At 43.9% G+C, this 20,757-nt stretch overlaps 2 protein-coding genes across 7 annotated transcripts in view; both read right to left on the bottom strand.

The window, feature by feature from the left end:
- The window catches only part of TXNDC11 (thioredoxin domain containing 11), a 32,556-nt gene extending 23,093 nt beyond the window's left edge, over positions 1 to 9,463 (bottom strand). Inside the window, exons 1-5 of the mRNA XM_080354289.1 lie at positions 9,295 to 9,463; positions 5,650 to 5,724; positions 5,160 to 5,376; positions 4,236 to 4,333; positions 2,244 to 2,373 (exon numbers count right to left, since the gene is read on the bottom strand). Coding sequence (XP_080210415.1) covers positions 2,244 to 2,373; positions 4,236 to 4,333; positions 5,160 to 5,376; positions 5,650 to 5,724; positions 9,295 to 9,440 — 666 coding nt within the window. The 5' untranslated portion in view covers positions 9,441 to 9,463. The remainder of the gene's footprint in view (positions 1 to 2,243; positions 2,374 to 4,235; positions 4,334 to 5,159; positions 5,377 to 5,649; positions 5,725 to 9,294) is intronic.
- A 410-nt stretch (positions 9,464 to 9,873) lies between these two features.
- Positions 9,874 to 20,757, bottom strand: part of ZC3H7A (zinc finger CCCH-type containing 7A) — a 33,339-nt gene continuing 22,455 nt past the window's right edge. For 5 of the 6 annotated variants that reach the window (XM_080353749.1, XM_080353746.1, XM_080353745.1 and 2 more), the window contains 7 exons: positions 17,950 to 18,026; positions 17,270 to 17,403; positions 15,821 to 15,926; positions 15,220 to 15,328; positions 13,192 to 13,325; positions 12,675 to 12,838; positions 9,874 to 11,798 (listed from right to left, as the gene is read on the bottom strand). In XM_080353749.1, coding sequence (XP_080209875.1) covers positions 11,609 to 11,798; positions 12,675 to 12,838; positions 13,192 to 13,325; positions 15,220 to 15,328; positions 15,821 to 15,926; positions 17,270 to 17,403; positions 17,950 to 18,026 — 914 coding nt within the window. In that variant the 3' untranslated portion in view covers positions 9,874 to 11,608. Of the gene's footprint in view, positions 11,799 to 12,674; positions 12,839 to 13,191; positions 13,342 to 15,219; positions 15,329 to 15,820; positions 15,927 to 17,269; positions 17,404 to 17,949; positions 18,027 to 20,757 lie in introns of those variants that run through there. The other variant, XR_013922861.1, reaches the window with a different exon arrangement.

Genomic DNA, 20,757 nt, shown 5'->3' with positions numbered 1-20,757 from the left:
GCTCCTCATCACTCAGCAGTTGCTTTTCTTCTCGCACTCACCTGGACGTGCACTGGCCAAGGCCATGTTCTCTGAACACATCTCGCTGCATGAGCTGGCTGCTATTTTTGTATCCCCTTCTCCCTCTCTTGTTCAGCTTTACAGAGGCGAGACACTGAGCACCTAGTGCCACAGCCTGGGAAACAACCTCAGCCTTAAACAGCTGTGGGGCAGCAGGACAGACCAGACCCTATTATGACCATGAGCCAGCACTGGGCCCTTGTGGCCAGGAAGCCAGTGGTACCTGGGGTGGGTTAGAAGGGGGTGGTCAGTAGGTCAGAGAGGTTCTCCTGCCCCTCTGCTCTGCCCTGGGGAGACCACACCTGCAATATGGTGTCCAGTTGTGGCCCCTCAGTTCCAGCAGGACAGGGAACTGCTGGAGAGAGTCCAGCGCAGCCACCAAGATGCTGAAGGGAGTGGAGCATCTCCCGTGTGAGGAAAGGCTGAGGGAGCTGGGGCTCTGGAGCTGGACAAGAGGACACTGAGGGGTGACCTCATTAATGTTTACAGATATATAAAGATATATACAGATATATAAAGTGTCAGGAGGATGGAGCCAGGCCCTTCTGGGTGACAACCAGTGACAGGACAAGGGGCAGTGGGTTCAAACTGGAACACAGAAGGTTCCACTGAAAGAGGAGAAGAAACTTGTTTGGGGTGAGGGTGGCAGAGCCTGGCCCAGGCTGCCCAGGGGGTTGTGGAGTCTCCTTCTGTGCAGACATTCCAACCCGTCTGGACACCTTCCTGTGTAACCTCATCTGGGTGTTCCTGCTCCATGGGGAGATTGCACTGGATGAGCTGTCCAGGTCCTTTCCAACCCCTGACGTTCTGTGGTTCCACGATTATATTCTTAGTCCATTTCAGGAAAAAGAACGAAAAAATGCTAAATGTAAACAGAGATTGGGCATTTAGAGCCACAGAATTTGAAAAACAGGAAGGGGGAAGTTTGAACACAGAATTAAAAATATCTGTTCATTTGCTAAGCAGTATTTTAAAAAATATTTTCTGGTTCGCCCCCTCCATTTGTCTTTTCTCTTAGTCCTTTCCCAATGGAAGTGCACCTCCTACTGTAAAGCAAATTTATGCTCAATGACACTACCCAGTTACGTTTTGCAGCCTATCAAGAAATAATTCATCTACCACAGACAAAAAACCAAGCACAGCTGTTTTCAAATCTCTATAGGAGGCAAAAAAAAAAAGAGGTTTAGAATGGGAAAACTGAAGCAGTGAAAAGGACAACACAGTTGTTTGTGATCACAGCATCAGAGACAGACACACAACTCACCACTCCTGACTCCCAGTCCCCACTTAAAACACTAAAACTAAACTGGGGGATAAACCGGAGCGTGAGCAGCACCTGCGCGTGGGGATGGTCGGAGTGCGGCCCCTTCGGCTCCCACCAAACGGCTCCATCCTGCCCCTGCACCAGCCCTCGGAACACGCACCAGTTCCAAGAGAACTCTGCTTGAAGCCCCTCCTGTGTTTTGGCCCCTACTAGCACCACCTGCATCCATTTGTTGATCAGGTTTTCTGTTCTGCTCTAATAGCCCGAGGTTTAGGAAAATTACGGCATTTCTCCATTGTGCACTACAGAAACGAACAGTAACAAAGGGATTATAAATGGTTCTGTGCTAAGTGCACTTTGTCTAATCGGAAGACATTAATCCACTAGTATTGCCACCAATCCTGGCACCTCTGAACACAACAGACTGGAAATTAATAAAACACAATGATTGAAATTATGAAGTGACAGTAATCAAATTGGTTAGGAGCTGTTATTTCAACTGATTTCACATTTGTTTTTACTTATCAGGAAGGTTTAATATTCCTTTAAAAACTAAAGTAATGGTTATATATTTCTCAAATGCTTTCCCAACTTATACTGCGGGATTTCTGTGAACAGATTTCTCCCTTATTTCTTGTTCTTCCGTAACTTTTTGCTGAGGTAACAACTTTGATTGTTGTCTCTACATACGAAAGCACTGTAAATTAAAAGCATCGCTAAATCATAAGAGTCACTATACAGGGAACCAACATTATGAATTTGTCATTTCATATTTTTATGATTTTAACAAATTTACAGGGCACTGACTTCAGGATCCTGAAAATAAAACTGGTATTTTGGAGCAGATCAATTTTAATTGTGAAACAAGTCAAACTCTTTCTGAACCACAGTGGTAAAGCTAGAGAAGAGAGACAAGTACCTCATAATTTGAGAGGAAATCTAGTAATTTTGATCGAGACGAGATGTAGAGTAGTGGTGTCATCACCCGGCGAACAAACTTTTCAATATAAACAGCACTCATAGGGCCTTTGTATTCAATTGGTCCAAAACTAGTACCAAAAAAAATAATAAAACATTAAGACTTAAATTAGCAGTAGAGTCCTATCTCTGCCACCCCCGGGAGGGAATTACACAGACTCAGCTTCCAGGGAACTGCTCCCTGGGTTAATTAGCAGTGGCTTCTGTGACTGATGGAGGAGCTGAAATTGCAGCGACTCTAAGGCAGCACCTATGGGCAGATGCAGCGTGTTGCTGGGGACGAAGGGACAGAGACCTCCTCCCAGTCCCATTAAAGCAGCTGGTAAAATGCAGGTATGGATTATAAGATCATACATGTAACTTTCTGCTTTGTCCAAAGTGACCTGAAAATGGAGATCTGAAAAATGCCACTATTTTCACTTGATTTTTTCAAATCTTTACAAAGTTCAAACAGTATCAACCTGAAAAGGTGCAGTATTTTAACAGAAGACTTTTATAAGTAGCACCCAATAAAGCAGGGACTTTCCCGTCAGGCCACTGATGAACACTCAGTCCACAGATCCAGCTGATCCAACAGTTCACACCACATTAAGCGGTGCTAAAACAGAAGGCAGGCTGGGCCTTGTGGATGCGATTTCCAGAGATTATTCTCCTTCATCCCCTTGAAATCCTGTATCTGATTTCTTATCATTAGGTTGGACAAAGCATCACAGTCCAAATGAAACCAAACACAAAAATCATGAGGAATTAGTCCATTCCCACTTAATAATTTAATGCGATATATCTTTTAATATACTTTATGCTCACAGACACTCTGAAAAGTATCAAACTCACACTGATACACCTATATTCAGATGCTTGGAAGTGGTCTTCTAGTGCCCAGTAGATGATTTTAAATTCTATGCTGGCTTTTACAAACCTGTGTCTACATGCTCTGCTTCAACGTGGCATGTGCCCAGTACATGACGCCTGAGGTTTAATATCTCAGGCATGAGGGGCGGATTGCCCTTTGGGGTTTTATCAAGTATCTATATGAATTCACATCTCATCTCCTTGCAACTCTGTTTAAGGTTACTGATAATATCAAAGTGTATCCATCTAATGTGTAAATAAGTTTAATGCAATGTACACCCAAGTGGGATTGTTTTTATTACAGTTTGAATTATGCCAGTGTCATCTGTATCTGTTCCAAGTTCAGCTGACAAAGACAGGGATTTTTCCTCCTCAATACATAAATCCCTCCCAAAAACCAGAATCAGCCTCTGTAATGGAAGAGCTGCAGTTCAAAATTAGGGTATACAAGTAAAATGCAAGTTATATACTACACAGCATCCAGCTCTATGGTGTGTTTTCTTACCTTCTGCTCCACACAGAGAGAGAAAAAAAAAAAAGGATAATAAACACAAATACTAAAAAACAAAAGTGAGATTATATAAAATGTTATACAATGGCACCTCAACATTTGGAGCATAAAAAAGTGAGCGTAAAGTTCAAATTTAGAAGAAAGTCTTCAGTACATAGTGCCATTTAAATATGCACTTAAATTCCACTGAATTCAATAATCCATAAACACGTTGTTGCTGCATCAAATAAGGACCAGCTGATATAATCCATCCACAGAGCAAGCAGACAACTGCAATTAATACAGAAATCTGAATTACTTGCTTCTCATTAGAGGCAGAACTTCCAGGAGATGCACGGGCAAAAGAAAATTTCCGTAAGGACAAAGAATTGAGTAGCATGTCATTTAAGTCACATTTACAGCCTTTCTTGACATTCAATAGCATAGGGATGAACTTCACCCAGAATCTCCTCATCTATGACTATTTACTATAGCCATAAATAGAACGTTTTCAAAATTCAACATTTTATACAATCTCTCTGTTTCCCAAAACAATAACAAAACCCCCAGACTGCAGGTGTGAAATCCTACCTCCGATGGTATAAGTGTATCACAGGAAAATAAAAGAAATGCTTCTGCTTCCTGCATTTTCCCTGGTTCCACCAGCAATTTACAGCCACAAACAGCACCTGCAGAGCGGGTGAAAATTCACAGCTAACAAAGTAAACAAAGTACATTACTGTGACCTTCTCTAACTTGTGCTTTTCCTAAGCTGTTCTATCTGCTACTTGCAGCGTTTTTGCAACTCAGTATTCAATTTCTGCCTCTCTGAATTCTATCACACAAGACTTTTGACCTTTTGGTCACTTTTCTTTCTAGTTTTTAAGCTTCCTAATCGAAATATTTCAAATTTACTAACTTAGTCATGATCCATATTAACTACTTTTTCTGCAGAGTGGAGCTCAGTGAGCAGAGGTTTAGGACTTGTAAAGTGTTCCCAGGTAACCAACTGCTGGAAAGCAGTGCTATAGCTGCTGTCTGATTAGCTTATCTGATTACCAGTGTCTCCAAGGACCCTGGAACTGTTTCGTCTTCAATATATGGACCATAACAACATACAGAGAGTCTCAATTTAAAGATATTATGATAGACTAAGTTTCTTAAGAGAAATTAGTTTGACCAGTAACACCAATAACGTAAACCAAATACTCAGGCAACTCCCTTAAATTTCAGTCTGAAAGGAGGTGAATAAATCCGAGAACATTTTACAAGAAGAAACTTGCAGAGTTTCCCATTCAGGAGCAGAAATAACAGACAACTAAGCAGGAATCATGGGTTTTCTCCATTTATTCTAACACTCTGTATGTGAAATTAAAATTAAGATGACTGGCTGAGTTATCCTAGCGTGAGCATTCAAGTCCTACTGGTTCCCATGGGATGACAGAAACCAGCGTTGGTTTAGAGATTAAAAACCTATCAGGTCATGTTTAAGATTCATATATTCTCTAGAGTTACCTGGTCTGACAACCTGCTGGCCACGTGTTCTATTTCTTCTCTTGCTGCAATGGACTGGCCACACCATGGCGCATAAAAGAAATATAGCACAACTTCTGCATCCTGACGAAGGTGATCTGCATAGTCCAATTGTCCCCGAAAAAGATCAATGACTGGAGATGTCGTGGAGAAGAAATTCACTGGAAGCTTCGCTGGCATGGTTACATCTTTCGCTCGGCTGCAGGACGGAAATGAAAAGTGGTTATGGAGATTGGGCAGCAGTAGTTCAGAAAGTGGGCTCAAAGCCCTCATTTTTCAATCTTAGCAAAGGTCGTGCAATGTCAAAATTTAGAAACTGATGCAAACACCTACAACTTACATTATCTGAGTTAGTGTCATGAGATACCGTACAAGCCTGAAGATCACCCTTACCACGCTCTGATATCATGCACTACGTTTACGGGTATGTTAGCTCACACTCATTGCTGGTTGCTGTAGACAATAACATTACCAGGAAGAGTGATTTCTTTGGATTTCTTCCCTGGCCTCATCCTCTTTTAACACTTGTACTCTAGGTGACAGCACCCTGATAAGAGAAGAGACACTGGTCATAAAGTCTTGTGATGTGACATTTATACAAACAGAAACTACTACCCTGCCTTACACTTGGCTTTATTCTACACTTCTAGTCTTTTATATTGTATTAGGAAAAAATACCTAAATGTGTGTTAGTTTATTTTACTCATTAGAACAAGGACTGTAAGCTGTTCGGGCCATGTTTCATCTTCGATATATGGACCATAACAACATACAGAGAGTCTCAATTTAAAGATATTATGATAGATTAAGTTTCTTAAGAGAAATTAGTTTGACCAGTAATACCAATAACGTAAACCAAATACTCAGGGCAACCATTTTCTATGAAATCAGCAAGGAAACAATGCAGACTCAGCATTTCCAAGGTGCTCAGAAGCTGTTATGATATAAATTGTCTTCAATGCAAGTGAATGATCTTATTGTCTTTTTTATATTTTCTTAATTCCGAAATTGTCCACTAGCTGTATTTATACTAGAGCAAATCAGATGAAAAACTGGGCTGCACCATTGTAATGCTCAATTTTACCTGGTTCCTTATGTGACAGAAAGTTTTAGGAACCTTGTATCACAAGGTAAAATGCAAAATAATACAGTACAAACAAATTTTTACCTGATATTTGATCCTTCTCAGGTTACAATTTTAGTAATAGTGATAAAACTATTGATTCTTGAACACTGTCAAACTCACACATTCCGTAAGCTCCTAACAACGTAGCCACACTTCCGAACTTTACAGTTATTCTGGTTTGTAAGAAGAACCTTTGTCTTCACAACACAGACCCACAAAAGCCACAAATCTTCTCTCATTTCCAGGTTACTAAGCACACACTTAAAGCTCAAGCTTTAAGAATCACTCACAGGATGTTTTCTAAAGGCTATGGAAATTCTTAATTTGTATGTAAGAGACGATATTTGCTTCAAAGCTCAGGATTTTAAAAATATTAGCTGGTCCCTCATGTTTACAGTTCATTGATTGTTAATACAATTAACAAAATTATGTTTTCGCACAGTTCCTTCCATGAACTTCCACCTTCATTCCTCTCCTTCTCCCAGTCAGTGACCTCCACCAAATTAAAGTGGACAACTGGGTCAAGAGTTGCGTCGAGTCAGATGAACACAGAACGTAACAGCATAAGCCTCGCAAATGAGACACGAAATTGGCTCCAAATTGCAAGAAAGTAAAACAGATCAATGGAAGTCCCATGACGTGAATGAGTCAGGACCCACATTGCTACCCTCAAACATGAACAAAACTCTGGTAATTATTACAAAATAAAGCACAATAAATCAACCACTACCAGCTGCTTAAAACTATTTGGTCAGTAGTGTCTCCCTCCGCAATACCAAATGAATAACAGAGTACTTTTAGATAATTTCCAGGTTTACAAAGGGAATAGTGATGTAAAACACTAAAAATTGCAGAAGTATAAACTGAGGATTGCGTAATAAATGATTATACAAACATAATATCATTTGCTGTTTACTAAAACACCGACTGTGTTTTTTTACCTGCTGCACAGAGCCTATAAAAATTTAAACTCATTTCAAGAGAACAATGTGGTAATAAAGGAAAGGATGTGCAAGTGTGTATATCATCAGTCCCTTTGAGCGGAAGGTCCTCAGAGTCAGGTTGTCTCAAAAGACATTTGCATAGTGCCAGAAATAACTCGGGTTCTAAACCACAGGCTTTCCATAATAATGCATGTTAGATCAGGCTTCATTTGGCTATTTCTTGAGCCACTATTATAATCCTGCGATACCTCAGATCCCACTAATGGATTGCCTTGTAGTAAAGGAGTTTTCCCTTTCCATGGTTTTTATCCGCTGGCCTCAGGAGTCACACACGGTCAGCACAGGAGCCGCACTGTGGCGCTGAGACTTGCTTGCCAACTGTACCGACACGTGATGAGACACTATGTACTGTAGTCACAGTTAACATGCGCAATTAACTGCCCTCCAAATTGCACACGGAATTTTTACAACTGAATTTTCTATATTTGTGACAGCAACAGAATAGGGAAATACTTTTCTGACACTAGTTTGTCCATTTAACTAACATCTGAAAAGCCAAAACCCTTTAATCAAACTTCCTGTAGAGCAGAGGGAGGCAAGAAGCACATTCCAAGCACATTCCATTTGTGAGCTTTCAAACACCGCTAACAGTAAAATGAAAGGAACGTGCAGGTTTTAAATAAAGCAGAGCAGGAAAACAGAGATGATTAAATTCAGAAATCCTCCACCATACATTCAGTAATACAGCAAGAGCTTTACACTTCCATGTAAATGATGTGGTCACTGTGAGGCAGAGGCTGCTGGAACAGAGGCGCTGCTGCTGCACAGCAACTCACTAACAGACCTACCATTCACCCCAATTCAAACAATATATCCTCTGCGCACAAGTGAGAAAATAAGGCCTTAGTGTTTTCCAGAAGCATTACCTGCATGCTGAGTGTTTCTTGGAATAAAAAATTGTCAGATCCTGCAGAGCACGGAAGTAATCAAATCCTTGTAGACTTTTGCCACTCCCAAAATGAAACCTCAATTGCAGCAGACGTTCTTAAATTAACACAGCACACCCTGAAGCACGTAACAGTCACCTTGACCTAAAACCCGTCCAGAACACTGAGATCCCAGTTGGGGCTCCAGAAACGTTTCTGTGCCCCCAGGAGCCACAGACACCGGGCTCCCAGCAATCGGGAACCAAAGAGACTTTTGCAACCAACAAAGTTCCAGCTCCCAAGAGCAGCATCACCACACTGGGAAAATAAAATAAAAGATTTTTAAAAAGCAAAGCACCCTTCTGTCTGAAGCAGGTGCAGGTAACGGGGATGTTGGCATTAACACATGAGCCAGAAGAGACCTGTTGTGTCCCCTTTGTCCCCTCATGCCAAGACAACCGGCTGGGCACGCTGAGGAAAGGGGTTCAGCCCTGGGCCCCTCAGCCCTCCTGTGACAGCGTGAGGTGCGAGTTCTCCTCCGGAGACACATAACACAGCTTTCTCAACAAAGCGCCAGCCTCCCCGGTGTGTGTGCGCCCCGCGCCCGCCGCCACATCCCGACACCCTACATACGTGTCCTAACAACACCGCCGCTTCTCTGCCGCCCAGACACTAGTGCGGGGACCGGGGCCGCCGCCCGTGCCCCGCCAGCCCCTGCCCGCCGCGGGCCCCGGGTCCCGCCGCGCCGCGGGCTGGGACGCTGTGCCACCACACGAGGCGGCCGCCGTTGCCACAGGGATCGCGTGTGGTGGGCTGGGGAGGAAGGTCGGTCTGTCGGTCTGTCTGTCCGCCACCCCAGGGACGGCTGCTCCTGACAGGGCCCGAGCGCAGCGCGAGGAGACGGGCGGCGGGAGCGGGAACCCCCGGCCCGGCCGCCCCGGCCCAAGCCGCCGCGGCACCCGCAGGCCCGGGGCGGGACCCCGCGGGCGGCTCTGCCCCAGCCCGCCGGGCTCCACCGCCTCCAGGAAGGGCGCCGGACGGCCGTGTCCCTCGGCCGGGCCCCGCGTTCCCCAGGCCCGCCCGGCCCCCGCCCGCTCCCCCGAACCGCCCCCCGCCATTACCTGCAGGTGACTTTGAGGGCGACAAGGAAGGCGCAGCCCAGCACGATGGCAGCGCCGCACAGCAGCTCGGGCCGCCGCGCCATCTGCGCTGCGCGGGGCCGCAGCCGAGGGGCAGCCGAGGGGCCGGAGCCACCGCATAACGACATCACCCCCGGCCCGGGCGGGGTGCGGGGCCGCTCCCGCTCGCACACGTCTGCACCGCCCGCCTGTCAGCCGCGCCGGGGCGGCCCCTTCCGCCCGCCAACCCGCCGCCGACACGTCGCGCCGCCCCGAGCAGGCGCACAGGGGCCGGGCCCGGCCCGGCTGGGGCAGCCGGGAGCCCGGGGAAGGCGAAGGGAAGGCAGGCGGGGGGAGCGGGTCTTCCTGTGGAGCCGCCCTCGGCCTGAGGAGAAGCCCGTCAGGAATCCCTGAGCTCGCCTCGGCTGCTCGTCAGGACGTTGTCAAACTCCCCTGGCCGGGACCAGCGGGAACAAATCCCCCGGTAACGCCGTTTCTGGCAGCACCGACCCCACCCGGAATCATTAAACACTTCACACCGTCCATACAGAACAAGGATTTCATGTTTAGTTTCGTCGAGAATTACTTCCAGTAATTTACAGAGCACTTACATTAAACAATGAAAGCATAAAATTTAGAAAACAATTCAGAAAGGCACACGATACAACCAGGTTTTGTCACAGAAATAACAGTGTCCATCATACTCTATTTCAAGCAGATTATTACAAACAAGGTAAAAAGTGAGCGCTGCAGCAGGTGCTGTTCCAAGCACCAAGCCGATTGATCGCACACCCCATCCCAAGGAACCTCAGCCCGACACAGAAGGAACAGCCACTGCAGCTTCCCTGGCTGAAGCAGAGGGTGATGTTCTAATACTCCTTGTGCTTTTATTTTGTGCTGTGAAAGGGGCACAGCAGCCAGGCTGGTCACGTGTATGGGTATCGCTGAACTTTGGTTCAACACCTTTTATACACACAATATATGGCCAGTGACTACATTCAAACTACTGAAGTAATTCTTAAAGCTCTTCTAATAATATAAGGTCAGCCAGCAACAGAAGAATATTCTCCAGGGAGAAGGGAGGCACGAGGGAAAAGAAGAATCCTAGCTTTAGCTAGTTTTAATGAATGATTGAAAGAAGCTTTGTAAAAAAAAAAGGAGGAAAAAACCCCACACAAAGCCATCGGAAAACCTGATCTGCAGAGAAGCTGGAATGCAGGAGAAGCTCCAGAACTGCACAGCCCAAAGGCTCCTCAGTCACAAGTCACCTCAGCCTGTGGAGGGGAATCAAAGTCCCACCCTGAGGGTCGGTTCATGCCCTAAACCAAAAGGCTGAAAACACGTCCCAGCAGCTCCAAAACGCTCGCCTACCTCCCAGGTTAGTTGGCTGGTTTTGTTATCTTAGTGACTGTGATGAGCTAAAGACAATACAGAAAACTGCAAACAAGCAGCTGGAGACACAAATACCAACTGATTCCCTTTTAAACTACGGGTGCTCAAGCTTTTGCTAATAAGCAAATCACTGGGTTGGTTATTTTTACAAAATCTCAGTCCTGAGAGGATACATGCAGAAAACAGCTTTGTGTAAAGGTCTCTTTATTACAGGCAACATTAGTCCATACAGTAATACACGATACTGACATACAAGTGTAATCTTTCAAAATCATCATTTAAACAGCAAAGACCAAGAAACAGAATTTTAACTACTTTGTTTTCAAAAATTAATACTTTTTTTCCTCCCAAGATCCTTTTCCGGTAAATTATATTGAAACATACAAATAGAGAAAAAAAATACCCATTCAACATATATTGCAGTTAAATGGTTGTTTTGTTTAAAATCTTTAATAAGAAAATCCTTTTTAGCAACCTACATATAGATAAGTAGCAAACTTTGTTTTAAACAAATCCTCTCCATTAAAAGATCTGAAGAATTTGCATCCGTCATTGTCTCCTTAGCCCAGAACACTCTGTTTTGTAATACCTTGATACCTTGAAGTTTTTCAACTGAAGGACTGATACTAGGGGGCTTCCAAGATATTATAACCTCTCTTCCTCCCCTTCTATTTCCTAACTGTCTGTCCAACAGAAGGTGAGTAAGCACATAATACTTCAGATTTTTTTAACCACCACTCTGTTTCACGAGAGCATAGACAGGTCTGCCCAATCCCCCTAAATCTACTATATTTTGCTGTTCAGGAGGAACAATATATGCCAATAAAAGCAGAAAACCTGCAGCTTTTCTGTCACATGCTTTTGATTATTGTCAAATTTTCTGGTTTATGCTTCCAGCTGATAACATGTATGTGTCATCTCGGTATTAGTTTAAATCTTTAAACAAAAAACTATATTTTCCAAAGTCATTATCGCTGGGAGCAATCAAGTGATCTTTCCTTGCTTTGCTGAGCTTCATTCTTAAAACTTGTCTTCGTTCTTCCCACTCACGGAGTTCAGCATTTCCATGGGCAAATTTACAGTTGTTGCCTTCAGTGCAAGTACCAGCCATATATCTGTGAAGACAGATTTCAAATAGTGTTTCCATAGAATTATCGTCATCACTATTGCATCGAGGTATTTTTATCTGGTTGTGTTTTTCAAATACACTACAATATTACGCACCAAAAAAATAAGCGGAGGAGTATTTAGTTTTTAAGTAAGACAATACTAACTCTGTTTAGCATTTGATTGTATTTTTCTTTCCCAGCTGTCAAATATTTATAGAGGACAAGAGATGGCTCTTTCTTTTCTGTTCTTCAGATTGCTACTTTACTGAGTAATTCAATGCTTCAAACCTTTAATTTCATCAGGTCAAATTATCAGGTAAATTCTTATCATATAACTCAGCTATATAAGTACTATTGTTAAAATATTTGACTCACTAATCACCCTTTGTTATCTAAATTTTCCCAGCAGTGCTGGGAAAAAACAACAGATCTTGCACGTGCCCTTCCACACGCTCCAACGATTTCCAGTAAGAAATACTCAATTTTAGCAAAGTAGTTTTGATGCTACCAACATTTCTACTTGCCTTAAAGCTCCCATATCCATGTCCAGCTGGGTATTTTTCTTGCATTGCACAGGTAATTAATATGCAGATGCCTCAGTAAACTTGTAATAATGCCAACAATCTTTCACATAGCTACAATAAGCTTGCAACCCTTTATTAACATCACGCGGGTAATTAATTTGATGCCACAACTCACCTTGTCACTCCCTGAGTTCTAACAGTACGTGTTAAAATATTGTCATTATTAGTTTTGTGTTGAAAGATGTATGCAGAGCAAGAAACATTAGAAACATCGTCTGTCAAAACTAGTTATCAACTTAATTATTTCTGCTATGAACTGTCATTTTTCAGCATTGCTGACATCTTAAAAGCCACATACCTATCACAAATGCTAAAATATCCGGTTGGAAAGCGATATTGCCAGCAGTTTTGATCGTCCTCAGTGTGGAAAACCTTCTCTTTATGCTTTTCAGAAGAAATGTGACCCTGCCATTGCTTCTCACTATTACAGTTCTTCCCACACATCCAGCAGTGAAAATCCACCTGTTTCACAGGGAATTTGAAAACAAAATATTAAGAATTCAATACCGTAAGCACAGAATTACCCCTAATACATTTTGAGTGTTTTCTTCACGTTGCTCTGTCAATTGTTGTTTATCTAAACAGCTACAGTTATCTAAGCAATCACCTGAAGTTTATGACCTCCATTGGCTGTAGAGGATTCAGAAGAACCGCCTCACAGCATCAGTTTAAGTTTGCATTTAGTGTAGCTAGAAATGATCTGAGAAAGCACCAAGAAAATAAGGACAATGACGCATGTTACCAACTGGGGGGCTGGAGCAGGAAAAAAGCACCCCAAGCCCCACATGTGTGAATTTATACCTCTGATTACTTACTGTCACTTCAGCATAGTCAGTCGGCATGTGAATTTGCTTCCCATTTTCTTTGTTTGCCTGTGCAGCTGTATCATCTCCTTTTTCTGGTTTTTGACTTTTTAGCCATATGTCATACAACTTCTCCAAGTCTTGAACTAATGAGAGCAGAAGCTAAAATAAGTAATTAGCAATTAAGGCAAGAGTTTGAGAATACTAGATAAATGACTGAGTATAATTCAGTCCCCACCTACTGCAAGAAGAGAAAAGGAAAGACCATGTAGACAGTTGCACAGTTTGGACACAGGAGCCTAGAGGAATCACAGAATCCTAGGATGTCAGGGGTTGGAGGGGACCTGGAAAGCTCATCCAGTGCAATCCCCCCATGGAGCAGGAACACCCAGATGAGGTTACACAGGAAGGTGTCCAGGCGGGTTGGAATGTCTGCACAGAAGGAGACTCCATAACCCCCTGGGCAGCCTGGGCCAGGCTCTGCCACCCTCACTGGGAACAAGTTTCTTCTCCTCTTTCAGTGGAAGCTCCCGTGTTCCAGTTTGAACCCATTGCCCCTTGTCCTGTCCCTGGTTGTCACCAGAAGAGCCTGGCTCCATCCTCCTGACGCTCCCCCTTTCCATATTGATCCTCATGAATGAGTCCCCCCTCAGTGTCCTCTTGTCCAGCTCCAGAGCCCCAGCTCCCTCAGCCTTTCCTCACACGGGAGATGCTCCACTCCCTCCAGCATCTTGGTGGCTGCGCTGGACTCTCTCCAGCAGTTCCCTGTCCTGCTGGAACTGAGGGGCCACAACTGGACACCATATTGCAGGTGTGGTCTCCCCAGGGCAGAGCAGAGGGGCAGGAGAACCTCTCTGACCTACTGACCACCCCCTTCTAACCCACCCCAGGTACCATTGGCTTCCTGGCCACAAGGGCCCAGTGCTGGCTCATGGTCACCCTGCTGTCCCCAGGACCCCCAGGTCCCTTTCCCCTATGCTGCTCTCCAACGGGTCGTTTCCCAACTTATACTGGAACCTGGGGTTGTTCCTGCCCAGATTCAAGACTCTACACTTGCCCTTATTCTATTTCATTAAATGTTTCCCTGCCCAGCTCTCCAGCCTGTCCAGGTCTCTGATGGCAGCACAGCTTCCAGTGTCACCACTCCTCCCAGCTTGGTGTCATCAGCAAACTTGCTGACAGTCACTCTATTCCCTCGTCCAAATCATTGATGAATATATTGAATAACACCGGCCCCAGCACTGCCCCCTGGGGCACTGCACTGGATACAGGCCCCAACTGGACTCTGCCCATTGACCACGACTCTCTGGCTTCTTCCCTTCAGCCAGTTCACAGTCACCTCACTACTCGATCATCCAGAATCTCTGGCTACTTATCAAGACCCATTTCTGCCTATTTATGCAGATGTTACACATTTCTAACAGGCACCCCAAGTACAGATAACAACTGTGCCACTGTGTTTCAGTACCTGAATTTCGAAGCACTAATCTAAAGTGTGCTACAGTCCTTGGTAAATTTAATCTATTATTATTTAATCTATTATTAAATTTAAGCTATTATCATTTACGTCATTCAGCACTTCCAATTTTCAATTATTTCTCGCCTGTAACACTCCAATGAGATAACAAATCAACGTCAGAAACTGAATAGTAATTTCCAGGAAATCCCCTGGGGGGCAGAATTCTTCCGTGAATAGCTTATTTGATATCAACAGCATCCCAGTGCGTGCACATGGCAACAGAGAGCATCAACACCAGCTGAATGGTTCAATATACTATTTCAAAGACATCTAAAAAAATTTGATACAAGCCACTTCATTGTTAAAAAACACATCAAGCAACAAATACATCACATGGCTATCTTTATTTCATATTGGTTTTGAATACCCAGTCTGGGCTTATCCAAATTTAAAGAAAAAGGCACCTGCAAGGTTTACTACAAAAGACAGTGAAAGAAACTGGATTAAAAAGAAATTGAGGAACAAGAATGAAAAGCAGAGCAGTGAGATTTACAACGTGCTAGATTTACTCTTCTACTTACTGCTGTTCTCCTTCATATAGGTCCACATCTCTCTTTCCTCAGGACTGTGAGCAAAGGAGCAGTTTCCATCATACTGACATTTCTTGCCTGAAGCAATATGATTGCACAACTGCAATGGGAATTCAAAACAAAAATCAAGATAAAGTAAAATGAATGATACTAGAAAATTGTTTTCAGTCTTCACTAGTTTCTCCTCCCAATCAGACACTTATAGCACCTGAAAAATCATGTTTATTTTATTTTAAAAAATCATATATTGTAGTTTGAAAAAGCAAACTCCTGGAAGCAAGTACTGGGACTGGTTTTTGTCTCCAGATTACCAGACCACAGATATATTCCACCTGTTTCTGAAATAGTCACTGGAAATAGTAAGAACGTAGTTAAATAACTTAAAAATTAACTTCCACTGATCAGAAAGCATTTCAGAAGTAACATGCGACTCGTTGCTTTTCTAAGGCTGGACCTTGTACAACCGCTATGAACATCTTCTCACCAGCTCCCAGGGGAATTTCTGCAGAACTGATGAAACCAGCCCTATTACCAGTATTTTCCAGTTAGTCTATTTTTTTATAACTAAAATATTAGTTTTGGGTTAACATACATCAAATTGCAGAGGCACTTGTTTCTTTGCGGGGAGGGGACGAATGGTCATCCACTTCTTACGTTCATTAGACATGACGAGCACCACACGGCGATCTTTGGTCCATCTAGAAAGCAGGCATTCAACGAAAGAAAATACTATTAAAAAAAGACACACTGTGTGAACAGAAACAGAACCAGGAAAGCCCTGAAAGGTTCTTTATAAAGCTTTCATCATATATTTGAGATTTAATTAAATTCTATCAAACCTTGACCGTAACTGCAAATTAAAAAAAAAAAAAAAACCAAAAAACAGAAAACCAGACCCTGAAGTGTTTCTCATTACCAGTTGTGGCAGAATGCAAACCTCCCTCTGTCCCCCTCCCTCCTTCGCTATGGAAGGAGCAGACACATCTCCCTCTCTCTGCTGCTTGAGCCTGACAGCTGCTTCTGTTTGGCCCCAGAGCCCCTGGCCAGGGCCATTAAGAGAGAGGAGAAGGGAGCGCAGAGGTGCCAGGGAGCCGCTGGGCGCCCGCGGCCAGTGTGGGGGATGTTTGGAGGCTTCAGGGGCACCCACAGCCAGTGTGGGGTGCAGAGAAGCTTCTGGAATGCCCACAGTCAGATCTGATCAGCCTATAAAAACGGGATTCCCGTGGAGACTCCGCCCCTTGCGCGGATCTCTTGGAGCACGAGCTGAGCCGCTGCCGCCGGGAGCCGCTGCCCCCGGGACGGAGACTCCGCTTGCCTTGCGCCACGGTGTGAGTAAAACTAACCCTCGCGGGATTGCGAGTGTATCCGCTTTCTGTGCACATTTGCACGTGTATTTATACTTTCCGTGCACATTTGCACGCGTACTTTCCGTGTATAAATTAATCCTCGCACAATCATGAGTGTATTTTCCTCCCGTGCTTCCACATAAGCACGTGCAATATTCCGTGCACATTTGCACGTGTATTTCTCCTCGCAGGATTGCGAGTGTATTATAAATTTCCCCTCGCAGAATCGCGAGTGTACACTTTCCGTACTCAATACGAGTACGTGTGTCCCTTTAAAATAACCCCACACCGTGCTCAGGCAAGTGTGGGCTCTGCCCGGACTCAGGGCGGCTCCGGCATTGTTCTGGTGAAGCCACGTGCGTGCACTCTGTGGACCTCCTGTTGTGTTAGTTGCTGACCCTTAATAATTTTCCTCAACCCATATCCGAACCTGTATTAAGTCACTTTTGGAGTGCTAAACCCTGTTTCTCACCGGTGTAATACAAGCTGTTTTGGACCCTGTTGTCCCTTAAAGTAACCTCATGGTGCCTCTGTGACACCAGTTTTTAACAAACTACAAAGAGATGACTGTGTTCTGCTTCAATATGGTTTTTTGATTCCTTGTCTGACTCTTTTAAAGCAGTACTAAAGTTTTGCAACAGAGGTTTTAAATGGCTGACAAAATGGTAAAAATGTCCCTGTTTGATCTTACTTACGGGTGTCTTGCCTTTGCACTACAATATTTTTTGTTTCTGTCCGGCTCATTAACTTGGCCATTTCTCCAGCACTGCCCACAAACAAACTTCATCTTCAAATTAAGTGTTCCAGATTTCATTTGGTTCCCAAGGATCTTAAGCCAAAAAAATAACAACAACAATAAAAGGTATTTTGTATTTGCAAAGAAATCCATACATAATTATTAATTACCCCCTACAATAGAAGTTTACAACACGTCCAGAAGCAGATGTTACACTGCACGCCTTGTAATAGTTTAGCCTGTAACTTCAAACTGGACATTTCTTAACAAATGCGTTTATTTAGCTTATTTCTGATTTAGGTATATGTAAGAAGTCATGAAAACATACATAAACTAAACACATAAAAGTCCTACATATCGAAAAGATAATTAATTGCCCCTATGGCAGCTGTCTTTGAAATTATATTTAGGTTTTATGTGCCACCCGTGACAGAATAAGCAAAGCAAAAGGGAATTGCATAAAAGCCAAGCAGGCGTTTTAGTGTAAGTGGAGCAAGCCAAAGAAAACCTACACTGAAACAGATTTGAAGAGAGCACTAAGAAAGTAATTTCTGAAATAAGCGACATTATACATGGACATAGAAAAAGAATCATCACCAAGGGCAGTGCAGAATTAGTGCAATCAAAAAATGAAAATACCTGTGACCCATGTGCACTCGCCTCCACGTTCTGCCAGTGTTTCTTGGATTCTTGAACGATGGTATCATGTGAAATACCTGTAAAGAAAGAGGAAAAGTTCTTGAGCGCTTCTCACTGTTGTCCCAAAACTGGAATGCTACTAAAGCCCCAAAACTTTTACCTATTTTTCTTTTTATATATTGCATACATACACATACATTTACATACACACACAAAGAATCTCATGAGGGGCTCCAAAACAGAAATATTGTATATATCATCACATTGAAAAGCAAACTTAATTTTTTTTAATTATCAATTGCTCAAATAAGGTGCACCTTTGAGTATTTATTTAAACATAATGTACTAAACCTCTAATGACAGTCTAATTCGAAAAGCTGCATTGTGTTATAGACCACAGAAAAACGACCCAAAATCCAAGCTGACACACTAGATTGTCCCTGCCTTCTTTACCAAGGGCTTAAACAAGCCTTGCTAATTAGAATTTCTTGGGGAATTTATTATTTATTATTATTTATCCCTTTATTTGGGGATTGCACATTTCCCTTTTTCCTCTGTGCATCACACCAACCCAACGTGATCACTTGATACGGGAAGTACTGCTGGCACACACAGCAAGGCAGGAAGAAGGAGCAACCCTTGTGTGGTACAAATTATTTACTGATAAATTAGCGATTTAAAAAAAAAAGAGGGTCGCGGAGAGCTTGGAACTCACGACCAAGGAATGAACAGAGACATCGTGTTCAACAGCATCGGGTAGAAACGAAGTAGTAAAATTTTTTATCCTCAAAGAAGCCAAGAAAAACAAGCAAGATCAACAAAAGCAGCCTCAACGTCCTGTGCGGGCAAGAACAGAAAAATACCTAAGATTTATCAAGACGTACACTACTGAGAGCAAGAGTAGTGAACTTTGCCAAGTCTTGGGAAACGGGAGAGGTGCCTGAGGACTGGAGGAAAGCAAATGTCATTGCAGTCTTCAAAACAGGCAAGAAGGAGGACCCGGGTAACTATAGACTGGTCAGCCTCACCTCCATCCCTGGGAAAGTGATGGAACAACAACTCCTTGGTGCCATCTCAAGGCATATCAGGGATAAGAGGGTCATTAGGGGCAGTCAACATGGTTTCACCAAGGGGAAGTCGTGCTTGACCAACCTCGTTGACTATTATGAGGACATAACAAGATGGATGGATGATGGCAGAGCGGTGGACATGATCTACCTTGACTTGAGTGAGGCATTTGACACAGTCTCCCACGGCATCCTCACAGCTAAACTGGGGGAGTGCGGTCTGGATGATCGGGTAGTGAGGTGACTGTGAACTGGCTGAAGGGAAGAAGCCAGAGAGTCGTGGTCAATGGGGCAGAGTCCAGTTGGGGCCTGTATCCAGTGCAGTGCCTCAGGGGGCAGTGCTGGGGCCGGTGTTATTCAATATATTCATCAATGATTTGGACAAGGGAATAGAGTGACTGTCAGCAAGTTTGCTGGTGACACCAAGCTGGGAGGAGTGGCTGACACTGGAAGCTGTGCTGCCATCAGAGACCTGGACAGGCTGGAGAGCTGGGCAGGGAAACATTTAATGAAATAGAATAAGGGCAAGTGTAGAGTCTTGAATCTGGGCAGGAACAACCCCAGGTTCCAGTATAAGTTGGGAAATGACCTGTTGGAGAGCAGCGTAGGGGAAAGGGACCTGGGGGTCCTGGGGGCAGCAGGGTGACCATGAGCCAGCACTGGGCCCTTGTGGCCAGGAAGCCAATGGTACCTGGGGTGGGTTAGAAGGGGGTGGTCAGTAGGTCAGAGAGGTTCTCCTGCCCCTCTGCTCTGCCCTGGGGAGACCACACCTGCAATATGGTGTCCAGTTGTGGCCCCTCAGTTCCAGCAGGACAGGGAACTGCTGCAGAGAGTCCAGCGCAGCCACCAAGATGCTGAAGGGAGTGGAGCATCTCCCGTGTGAGGAAAGGCTGAGGGAGCTGGGGCTCTGGAGCTGGACAAGAGGACACTGAGGGGGGACTCATTCATGGGGATCAAGATGGAAAGGGGGAGCGTCAGGAGGATGGAGCCAGGCTCTGCTGGTGACAACCAGGGACAGGACAAGGGGCAATGGGTGCAAACTGGAACACAGCAGGTTCCACTGAAAGATGAGGAGAAACTTGTTCCCAGTGAGGGTGGCAGAGCCTGGCCCAGGCTGCCCAGGGGGTTGTGGAGTCTCCTTCTGTGCAGACATTCCAACTCGCCTGGACACCTTCCTGTGTAACCTCATCTGGGTGTTCCTGCTCCATGGAGGAATTGCACTGGATGAGCTTTCCAGGTCCCTTCCAGTCCCTGACACTCTGGGATTCTGTGATTTTCTGACTCACTATATAAGAATATCAGAACATCACTAAGCTAAAAGAAAGGTTTAACTGCTAAAAGACTTTATTCTTCTACTGGGTGATGGAGGGAAAAAATTATATAAATAAAATATTTCAAGCTTTTCTTTCAGTCCTCTGTGAAAAAGAAATCCGATCAAGATCTTCCAGACTTTCCGGGTTTAAAATAAAAGCAAATCTAGTTTGACTGGAGTTTAATATCTGCTCAAGACTCTTTTAAAAAGAGGAGGTTTTTTTCCCCAGAATTTTTATTTCAAGAAAAAAGAAAATCTGATAATAATGAGCAGTTTGGCCAGTGTTTATTATAAAAACCTTGCTGATTTTGAAAAGCTAGTAGCCTACTCAATACTTTTGATCATATTTACATTACTCTTCCTTGCATATGCTGTATGAAAGTTTTCAGCAAATTGTAAGTGATTGCTCTGATCCCAAGTAGCTGGTGT

The sequence above is a fragment of the Nesoenas mayeri genome, assembly GCF_963082525.1.
Source record: "Nesoenas mayeri genome assembly, chromosome: 15".
Lineage (NCBI taxonomy): Eukaryota > Metazoa > Chordata > Aves > Columbiformes > Columbidae > Nesoenas > Nesoenas mayeri.
Note: the sequence above shows the minus strand (reverse complement) of the source record. Positions and strands in the feature narration are given on the sequence as shown.